General features: G+C 45.9%; 2 protein-coding genes across 6 annotated transcripts in view; one reads left to right on the plus strand and one right to left on the minus strand.

The window, feature by feature from the left end:
- Positions 1–4,448, plus strand: part of Dock5 (dedicator of cytokinesis 5) — a 182,116-nt gene extending 177,668 nt beyond the window's left edge. For 4 of the 5 annotated variants that reach the window (XM_033765488.1, XM_010623721.3, XM_033765489.1 and 1 more), the window contains one exon: positions 234–4,447. In XM_033765488.1, coding sequence (XP_033621379.1) covers positions 234–338 — 105 coding nt within the window. In that variant the 3' untranslated portion in view covers positions 339–4,447. Of the gene's footprint in view, positions 1–233 lie in introns of all 5 variants that reach the window. The other variant, XR_004517887.1, reaches the window with a different exon arrangement.
- Positions 4,449–7,593: 3,145 nt separating this feature from the next.
- Gnrh1 (gonadotropin releasing hormone 1) lies at positions 7,594–10,540 on the minus strand. The gene is made up of 3 exons (XM_010623704.2): positions 10,240–10,540; positions 8,990–9,085; positions 7,594–7,904 (listed from the first exon to the last, which is right to left on the minus strand). Exons 1-3 carry the CDS (start codon positions 10,390–10,392, stop codon positions 7,863–7,865), a joined length of 291 nt encoding a protein of 96 aa, XP_010622006.2. The 5' UTR covers positions 10,393–10,540; the 3' UTR covers positions 7,594–7,862.

A 10,540-nucleotide genomic window follows, 5' to 3' on the forward strand; every position in this document is an offset into this window, starting at 1 on the left:
GGTACCCAAGTGTCGAGAATACAGGATCATGAGAGAGAGGAAGAGAGGGAAGATGTGTTCAGCTGATGGGTTCAAGGAGGACCCCTGGGTCTCACTTCCCTCTTCACCTTGCAAAGGTCTCTGTAGATAAATGCAGATCGATTCACTGCTAAAGCAGAAAGTGGAGGTGAGGAGGAGGCAGGACTGGGAAGAGAGAGGAGACTCGTTTCTGATTTCATGTGTCTGCTCTCCAGATCGCGCCCCCTCTGCCTGTCCGAAGAGAAGCCAAAGCCCCACCCCCACCCCCTCCAAAGGCCCGGAAGTCTGGCATCCTTTCTTCTGAGCCTGGATCCCAGTGAGAATTTTGCCCTTGCTCTGCAACTCGGAGTGCCTTGGACAGTTGCTGCCTGAGACCCGGTCTCCTGGGGCTGCATCCTCAGGACCTGGCGCTCCCTGCTGGCTGCCTTTCCTGACGTGGGACGATGTTTACTAGCTCAAAACTGGGTTTGTTCTTTTGGGAGCTTCTCTTTCATGAAAGTCTGCGTCTCCGCGGTCCACTCAGCCATGTGGCATTCCAGAATTGGCTGTCTCCTGTGTGTGTGTTGAAGGAGCACGCTCCTTCACCGGGATTACTTTCCAGCCTCTGCCAAAGAGGCAGTGGCATCTGCAGCCCGGAAGGAGGGCTGCTCCTGGATGCTCTTCTTGCTTTGCTTCTGAAAAGCTGCACTCGAGACTTTGTTGATCGTCTCACACATGCATCCCTATCCCATCCAGCCTCTTGGAAAGCTCGCATACCAAGGACTCTCTGGGAGCCCCGTCTCTTTGGAGGCAAAAAGACATTTTTATTGGAGATTCGCTGCTTTCAGGTGTGAATAGCAACCACTGAAAAATGATGGACTCTCATTGGACCACACTCCTGACCAACAGCCTGCCTGGTGCAGCAGTTGCTCCTTCTCGCTGCAGACCCCTCTGAGGCTCTTTTGCACAGTTTCTTGTCCCGTCCCTCCTCTGAGCTCAAGTGCCCAGCTGGAAGAGACCTAGGAATCCACAGCCAGCAGCTTTTTGTTTAGATCCCATTCGGATGACTCTGGCCTCTGTCTGCTACCTGATTTTACCCTGGAAAATACAGTGCAATATTTCCCTTATGATTATTTATTCCTCTTGATCATGGATTTAATTTGCTAATGGTACTAATGTCAGTACTCCTTTCAGAAGAATAAGTGGAGTGTTTTGGATGACCAAATATTGCATACTCACCAGTAGCCACATGAAGTTACAGATGTTTTGAGCTAGAAGTGTTTTCAAGTCATGAAAAAAAAAAAAACTCTTGTGTTGTAGATAAGGAAACTGGGGCTACACACAGAAAGTGGTAGTACAGATTATTACTCATAGCTCAGCTTGCTCACGGGCTGTCCCTGGAAAATGCCTAGATCTAGATAGAGGACATCACTGACAGCGTCTTTTATGCCTAACCCTGGGTGAAACAACATTGGAAAGGCTCCTGGTATTTTTATAGTACTTAGCTGTTGATGACAATGTCCAGATAAGGGGAGCCCTCCCACAGCCTCCCTGACCTTGCCCAGCGTCCTTTTCTCCAAAGTCAAGAAGACAGAGACAGCGATTGCAGCTGGGTGTCTCTGCTCGCCTGCCTGCCTGTGTGCGTTCCCTGTGTCTCCTCCACCCTCTAGGCGCTGCACACCCGTTCATCACAAGGGTGGAGGAAACGCGAGCCAAGTCCATTGCGTTCCTCACGAAATTACTGTGTATATTCGAGGAGTGGCACAGAAATCTTTACTCTTTGCTCCTGTGATCAAGGAGGGAGAAACCCAAAAATATGGACTTCGGAATGAAACCTGTTTGGTTTCAAGTCCCAGCCGCGTCACCTATTAACTTTGCAAACTTTCTCCAGCATCTGAAGTTCTCTGAGCTTTCCTGTTCTTTCTCTCCAAATGGGGACAGTCCCTTCCACTCTGGTTGCTGCAGGGTTCCAGTGGGATGGAAAATGTGAAGGAGGAGCCCTCACACCACGGCCCTTTCTTTCTCCTAGACCCAAGTAAGGTCCAGAACTTCTAAGGGCATTGTTGACATTGTTTTATTTTAATTCAAGGTTACTCGGGATGTGAGTGTGGGACAGTTCTGGACATACAGTCCTTCAGTCCTGCCCCAGCATGCTGCCTTTTATATGGTTATTTGTAACCCGAGAGAGTGCTAATAGGAATTGAAGAGGATTTTAAGAGGAAGGAATTTCCCTCCAGAGAATGGTTAAGAAGGCCTCCTTGGTGCCCGAGACTACCTCTGAAAGGTCACCTAACAGGCTGGCCGGAAGGGATTTGTCCCACCCTACTTATCAGACTGCCATAGAAGTAGGAAAATAAAAACAGGGCAAACAAAAATCCCAAACCTCCTGCCCATGCTCCCAGCACAATGTAAGTGAACCCTCAGCCTGGCCTTTCAGCAGAGGCTGGGAGTTTGGTCCATCTGTGCCCAGCTGCATTTCTTTTATAACGGAATTTATTCTTCCATCTGCTTCCCTTTCCCTGTTAATGAAAACAATAGCTCTCAACAGCCTGAATGCAGCGGATTCCAGGTAGTGTTTTGGGTACTAGGTTGTAGAGGACACAGGAAGGTTCGTTTCCTTGGGAATTTATGCGGCAGGAAAGAGTCATATTTGATAAAAACTCATATATGTCTGCCCTGAAGTCAAAGAGGAGACTGCAAAGAAGTTCTTATGATTATATCAAGTAATGATGAGGTGACTAGATGACAAACGGGAAGACAAAAGTTTTTATTTTTTCTTGCTAAGATCTCTGGAATATTGGAAGACATTGAAATTACCTCCCAAATTGTCACAGCCTTCGTGAATATTGGCTGTAGTTGGTTGCTTTGTGGTGGTCTTTACCCCCCCATCTCTCCCTATGATCTGATGACTTGTCTTGCTTTGGGATATTTTCTCAATTGTTTCCTTCAACATACATGAAGTTTTTATGGAGGTCAGATGCCAGGCCTAGTAGTAACCCTTCGGGGGACATGTTCAGTGCGAACATCCCAGTGTACAAGGATCGTGGTACTCACTGTGGTGTGTTGTGGGATTTCAGAGTCAGGGATTAGATGAAAATGGACCCTAAGAGAGACCGCAGGGGGAGTCTTTCCTCCACGCCAGCCTTCACCCCTTGACTCCAGTGTCAGACACTTCCTCTCACCAGAGCGATCTGTTAACAACAGCCCCACTGCAGAGCCATAAGATAAAATAAGATTGGAGCAGGACTTGAGATAACAGTGCATTCCCTAGCTCTATCCAAAATCCAAGTGTCTTTCCCTGGCTGTCTCCAGAGAGGGTGTGGCTTATTTTAAAATTGAAACACAATTTGTATAAAGTGCACATATCTTAGGTAGGCGTGCAGATGGATGGGTTTTCAGATTGCTAGACACCCATGTCAGCACCTCTCGGACGCAGACGTGACTTTTCCCAGCACACCAGAAGGTGCCCGTGTGCCGTGCACCACTGTATGAAAGGCATTTGGAAAGTCCTCTGCGATGCGTGCCTTCCTCCCTCATGCTTCTCAGGTATCATGAAAAAGGGGGGAAAATGCCACTATCAATGCAAATTTAGATTATAAAGATTTTGTCCCTTTAGCAAGTAAATTCTTAGTCACTCTGTGAACCTGTTCCCTCACCCTTAAAAAAAGACACACCTACATATATATTTGAGGCTGCATGATTGTTTTAATCCTTTCAGTTCTTGCTTCTCAGTGAACCAAAAGAGAAGAGTCAGGAGCAAACGGTACAAAGGCTTTCAGGTTCGTGAACTGGAATGCTCATTTTTCTAAACCCAAGTTGGTGTTTTGACCCTCCCCTACCTTGATGGTTAAGATCAAAAGGTTTGTGAATATTATAATAATGTATCTAGCCCGGTTTTTCCAATATTGACGTAAGTTGCCGTGATTGCCTGCAGCAGCCTGTAAGCAGTGTCATGCAGACTACAGCCGTCTTCGGATCTCACCAGCCGGGCCCACCACAACTAGACTTCCCGTGCGTTTCAGTAATCCTGCATGCCTTTCCTGTGTGATTTGGGAAGATCATAAATATTACTTCCTTGGAAACTTTCATTCTGCTCTAAGTCTGGTATTGAAAGTTAAGTCAGGAAAAGTGAGGTTTCTCAGATGGGCTCCGAGTTGCGCCATCAGTTCTAATCTCCAAAGGAATACGTTTTCCCTCAGGTGAAGGGCTCCATTGTGATTCTTCAGATCCAGCCCAAACTGGCCCCTCACTTAGTCTACCACAGTCACCTCTCCAGTCAGCTTTTGGGAGTTGTTCAGCCTTTGTCCAAAATACCATGATTTTGTAGCTAGTTGGGTTTCAAACATGACCAGTTAGGAAGATGTGCGTTGAAGTAGAAGGGTTTTATTCGGATATGCTGTTATTTATTTTTTAAATTAAAAATGGAACTGTATTTTAAAACTTAATTATGTGTTTAGTTTGTTATTCCTGGTATGCTGATGAAGTGAAATCATGAATCTTAGAACTTTTCTTTAGCGACACCTTCCTCCAGACCGAGCACGCTCAGGACCCATCTGGCTCATTTCAGTACAGATCCTACTGGCTGAAACTTGTCCTGCCGGGTCTTGAGTCACCATCTTTGCCTGGAAGTAATAAAAACTGCAAAGCCTTTGGTTCTTTCCAGCCCTCCTGTCCATGCCTTCAGTGCCTGAGCTGGCAGCTTTTGGGTAACAGTTTATTTAATGGATATGCTCTATTTCTTTCCTCATTCACTGTAGCTCATGAGACAGAGGCAAAGAAAGATATAAAGAGGGCCGGGGATTTAGCTCAGCAGTTCCACCACCTGCCTCGCAAGTGCAAGGTCCTGACTCCAATTCCCAGTACCAAAAAAAAAAAAGAGAGACTGAAGAAGTTAGCATCTAATAACAATATGGAAAGGCTAAGAGCTGGTCCCAATGTAGTCTGAACATTAATGTCACCTGGAGCGAGATCACACCCTAGCCCCGTCCCATCGTAAGTTCTGAGGGGACAGTGACCCCCATACATCATAATTCTTCCACATCCCCTCATTTATTTCAACGTTAGACCCAAGTTAAGAAATCGCTACCTTGGAGGAAATGCAGCTTTGGAAAATGGGTAGAGTAGGTGTGTTTGGTACAGTCGCTGCCTGCATGGGTCAGGTTGGAGAGGGAGTGGCCAGCTGCCCTCAGGCAGAGTAACAGCCCTGCGTGGCCCTGGGCTTCTGTAGAAGTGTGCGGGTGTGTGTTGGAAGAGTGTCCCGGTGCTTTAAGACATGTAGTGTATTACTTCTGAGAAGCAGTAATGCTGCACTTACTGTGTGCATAAGACTCACCCAAACACCTGTTTAAAATGAGGGTGAATTGGGTCCTGAATGAACTTACCCACCTGGGAATCTTGGTGTCCAGGATCCCCACTGAGAATCCTTCACAGCTGCTTCCTCTCGTGCCGGTGGTCTCAGCTTTTCTCCAGACTCCTCCTAGGATGCTCTAGCTTCTAACCTCACTGAAATGTTGATCTGTTTCCAAACCATTCTTTTTGCTACAGGATCATTTAAAGCCATATCCATTGGAGAACTCATCGTACGAAATGCATGATTTGATTGTTTCCCCACCCTTTATTTGGAAAGGCTGCAGTCTCCTGCTCTTCTCCTTCCCCTGCACCTCCCACCTCCTCCTCCTCCTCTTTCTCCCCTTCTTTTTTCTCCCCCTCCTCTTCCAGTTACATTGATGAGTGAATTCAGATTCAGTGAAGTGTTTTAATATTTTGGTGAAAGCACCATTTTCTCTGATCTTCTTGGTTATTTGGCTCACTTGCAAATCAAGTCTACCCAACACGCTCACCTACATACGCTGCGAACCACCAGATGCCACCACAAGCCTGTGACACAGGCATCAGGCTGCCTGCTGAGCGTCTTTTTAATCCCATTCAGGGAAGCCCAGGCCCACAGAAACTGCTGCAGGTAGAAGTGGCCCAAGGCACCTCATGCTCTAAGTAGGATGTGTAGATTAAGTGGGTTGTGGTCTTTCTGAGAGTGCGCTCATCGATGTAAGGATTGTAAGTAAGTTCTGTTGCTTTTACAAAACTAAATAATTACTGAATAACAAATGAGTCTGTCCTCCTGAGTACCCAAGGATTAGTGAAATGATGCAGCTTATCTTTTGTTCCACCGCAGACTGAATCACGTCACTGCCTAGTTTTATTAAAGTGGGAGTGCAGGATTTAATTCAGTTTTAGAGATTCTTCAAATGCAGATGCTTAAGAAATGTATTATAGTCCAGCAGCAAGTATTATATTAAAACAGGGCAGTTCTCTGCCCAATGATGGGAGATGTTTCTGACCTCTTCTCAAATTTCCTAGCACCCGCCCTCCCACACACACACGTTTTCTGGCTTGGAAGGGCAGGGAGATAGGGAGTGAAGTAGTTTTATTTGTCCGATTAAAAGAGGAAAAAAGGCCTAAAACTATCCCGTCAGTTTGATGCTTAGACATTATCTGAAACTTAAGTTTTCCAGAAAGTCTCAGAGCCACCTACCTGGAAGTTATGAGGATAGATGAGAATATCGGTGTCATAGTGTCTGGAACCTCGTGACAAACTGGTCACCAATAAAACTAAGTCGACCATGAGCCCCAGTGTCCTGTTTCAGCTCCAGTTAACAACCCAGCTCCCAAGGATGCAATCTCATTGTCTGCCTGTCCCAAGGCAGCACCATGGGTGGAAGCAGACAGAAGAGTAGGTTCCCTAGCTGAGTCTCAATTCCCTTGCTTTAAAGTAAGGAGGACAACAGTGTCCGTTTTCCATCTATTGCTAGTGAGAATACTTGTGCACATGTCCTGACTTTGGTCTTTGTGGAGTGAAGGTGGTGGTGCTGTATGGCCAAGGGCCGTGGAAACACCAGGGTCTTATCGTCAAGGGACCGTCTATACTCCTTCCTTTTTCACGTGAAATGCCAAAAAGATCAGGCAGGTGAAGACTACTACTGTTAGACCTTGGCCCCTCCTATGGTTTGGATGTGTTATGTCCCCAAGAGCTCCTTTGCTGGAAGGTTGGTCCCCAACATAGGGTGTTGACAAGAAATTTGGAGGTAGGGCTGGAGATTTAGCTCAATGGTGCCACCGCCTGCCTTGCAAGCGCAAGGACCCGAGTTTGATCCCCGGTACCAAAACAAAGAAATTTGGAGGTCATTAGGTCATGGTGGCAGGGATTAATGCCACCTCACAGAAGCGGATTTGGTCTTACGGAACTGGATTAATTCCCATGAGGGTGTAAAGTGAGGCCAAACACGGTGTACACTTCCCTCACTCCACATGCTCTCCCCGTGTGATGCTACCTGCCGTGTTTCAACAAAGCGTGAAACTCTCCCGAGGTGGCCCCCTGAGCTTGGATTTGACAGCCTCTAAAACCAAGTGGTGGGGACAACCTAGGGAAGGAACTTCCTTCCAGGTGGCAGGAAGCCTTCACTATAGCTCCGTCCTAACTTGTGCAGTGGTCACACATGAAGTTGCAATACAATAAGTAGCTGAGTCACTCTTTCTGGCCTGGGTCTCTTCCCCTCCTTGTGGGCACAGGGCAGGGGCGGGAGTGAGCCAGGAGAGCGATCCCATTGGTCAGCAGAATGCAATTACGTCACCTCCCGTTCCCCTCTGCCACCTGTCCACGTGTGAGGAGGGGCTCCCTTTCCTTGTCTTTCCGCTCAGGTAAACGACGACATTTCTATCGCTGCGTTCTCAACACAGAACTTTATTATGAAATATGAGCATATTGATGTAGAATTTCTGAGAGCCGCACAGTTTATAGATATTTCATGGGTCACGAATTTGTGTCAGTGTTACACATCGATGTTGTTGATCCTTCTGGCCTGATACATTTAAAACTTTTTCTGCCCGGTTTCCTCTTCCATCAGACTTTCCTGAAAAACATGTAAGTAACAACTATATCAAAGTTGACGACTGGCCGAATTTCATTATGTTTTTTGATACTTTCATTTTGAAAATACGGATCTAGGAGAGACAGGCCTATTTGTTACCATGCACTAGAGAGTGCTAGGGAGTATGGTGGATTGTGTCTTTTTAGGCTGCCAAATCTACGTTTACAATATTTAGGGATGAGATATGTGGATGGAGATAAAAGAAAAAGCTGATCTGAGCAATTAGCTTGCAATTAAGCCAGTCCGCCTCTATTCCTTCATAGTGTCATGTTTGGGAAATTTCACTGCTTATTTTTATCAGGCAGTAAGCAGAATTTTAAAATGGAAGAAAATAAAGATGTCTCCCACCCCACTTTCTCTTTATCCTGCGGGTATGGAAGTTGAAGTCACTGGAGAACATAATTTTATGTGTGACCTACTCAGACTCTCCCCGCTCCTGGGGGATAATTACCCATAATGCTTTCTGACTGCTGCAAACAAGTGAAGCACGGAGCTCCGGAAAGAACCCTGTTCCGGAAGTCAAGATTTCATTTCAGCATTCCGTAGTTTCCTCATCACGCACCTATATTAATTAGTAGGTTCCACTTTTAGTGGGAAATTAGTCTGAAGAGAAAATTAAAACTCATGTCTGTGGCTCGGGACTATGGGTTTATGAGTTTGGAAAGTTTTAATCCAAAGGGGGAAAGAACACGTCTAGATGGTTCCTGGTTTCTGTGTTCCCGGCGTCCTGGGAAACCAAGTCATAGAACAACTGATGAGCCCCGTGAGAAGGTGCGGATCAGCCTAGTGGAGAGAGTCCGACAAGTGAAGATGCTTGAAGAGTTAAACACATAAGGAGGCAGATACTGGTTTTGTTGGTCGTCTCAAATGAGCAGCTAATCAGCAGTCAGATTAGCAGATAAAGATTACAGAGATTTCACCTCAACTGAACAAAAAGTTTCCAGCCACCAGTGCTATGTAACCAGTGAGTGGGGAAGTCATGGGTTCCGGGCAGTCAGGAAGGTGGGCCGACAGCGGACCCCAGGACCCCTCCCAGCTCAGAATCAGGGTGCTCGTGACTGACTCACCAGAGCCCCTCGCAGGTCACTGAGGGGGGAGCAGGGCTGGTGAAACGCGCATTCAGGATGCTGAGGTTCTGCCAGGTGACGGATCTCTTTGGCTATCTGAAAAAAAGAGCGTGATTCTTGGAGGTGAAGATAAAGAAAGAAAATATTTTCCTTTGCCACCAAAAATTGTGGCAAATGAGGCCCAGAAGTTGCAGGGCTGAGCTATGGAACTTTAAGGACACAGATCCGCCGGCAGACTTGCTGGAGATGACGGGGACACTAGGAAGAGAGCGTGTCCTCTCCTGAGAGATGATGAGAGGGAGGCACTTTGGATCCCACAAAAGAACATCACATAAAACTGAAGCGCCCATAAAGATGAACAGCATTGGTCTTTGATTCCTGGCTTTCACTACCGTCGTTCACTGGCATTTGCTTCACGTATCACCCGTGGATGCTGGAGCTGCTTTATTATTTCTCCAAAGAGAAATTTCCAATAAAAATGAAATCATAGTACGCAACTCTGTCTAAATTTTCCCATCTCAGCCCCGTGTTACTTTTTGATGAATTGGCTACAATAAATGGCTTTTCTCCTTTAATCTTCGCCCACCCCTAAGAAGTCATATTTTATAGATAACAGAAAGTACAAAAACCAAGTACCCCACGTTAGTGTTGGTAATCTAATCGACATGAAATTAAACCCAGCATGTTTTCCACTGCACTATCTTGTCATCTGAAGTTCGCTAGCTTCCGGCCTCCAACAATCTCTAGTTTCATTTAACTGCCTCTGTTAATGAAAAGATTCCACAGAGCATGCATCCTGATGAAGACCCTTACTTATACATTGTGAAAATGTATTTCAGATATAATTCTATAGATTGTTTCTGATGCTGAGGATTGATTCCTTCATAGGTATTTTTAAAGAAAAAGAGGAGGTCTGAAATTTTCTTTCTAATTTCAAAGAATCAACTTTTCCTACTGAAGTTGACCTCACCTCATTGTTTCTAACCCTACTAGCAAATGCACACATTTAAAGCATGACATCCTACCTACACTTGTTGGGCTATTCTCTTGCATTTATCCGGCTCTTTATTTCCTTAGCCCCTGTCTGAATTCAGAGAGGAATTGGATTTCTACTTTGTAAGAGTCTTGTCTCCCCTAGTGTACGTAGGACAGAGTGCAGAGCCAAGCCTTTGAATCTCACACTGAATGTTTCCTGTAGCTAAAGTGAATGAAATAAACTGAGTCTCCATTTTGAAGCTGAGAAAACTTACCTCTTGGAAAGAATCAACCAAGGTTTCAGCATTTCTCTTTCCTCCAGGACGCAGGCCATAGGACCAGTGCTGGCCTGAGCCGTTTTCCACACATAAAGTCAACAGGATGAATCCAGCCAGGAGTTTGGGAATCGGCCCCATTCTAAGGAACATTAATGGACTTTCAAAATAGACCCAGACTGGGTTGAGTGAAAATGAAGAACTAATGAAAAACCTACTACTGTCTGTATCGTTCACCCTACACGTTGGTGCCAGTTTTTCACACAGACACACAGGAGTGAACTTTTGCTTGTTCACCTTG

The sequence above is a fragment of the Fukomys damarensis genome, unplaced genomic scaffold, assembly GCF_012274545.1.
Source record: "Fukomys damarensis isolate Sample0158 unplaced genomic scaffold, DMR_v1.0_HiC HiC_scaffold_18, whole genome shotgun sequence".
Lineage (NCBI taxonomy): Eukaryota > Metazoa > Chordata > Mammalia > Rodentia > Bathyergidae > Fukomys > Fukomys damarensis.

What these genes read in the sequence shown, in the direction of transcription:
- Gnrh1 (XM_010623704.2), bottom strand. Translation starts at nt 10,392, where the DNA reads ATGTTCCTTAGAATGGGGCCGATTCCCAAACTCCTGGCTGGATTCATC. An exon ending in TGGTTGATTCTTTCCAAGAG is followed by an intron (nt 9,086 to 10,239) that starts GTAAGTTTTCTC and finishes TCTTTTTTTCAG; the next exon opens with ATAGCCAAAGAGATCCGTCA. An exon ending in GTGACCTGCGAGGGGCTCTG is followed by an intron (nt 7,905 to 8,989) that starts GTGAGTCAGTCA and finishes CATGTTTTTCAG; the next exon opens with GAAAGTCTGATGGAAGAGGA.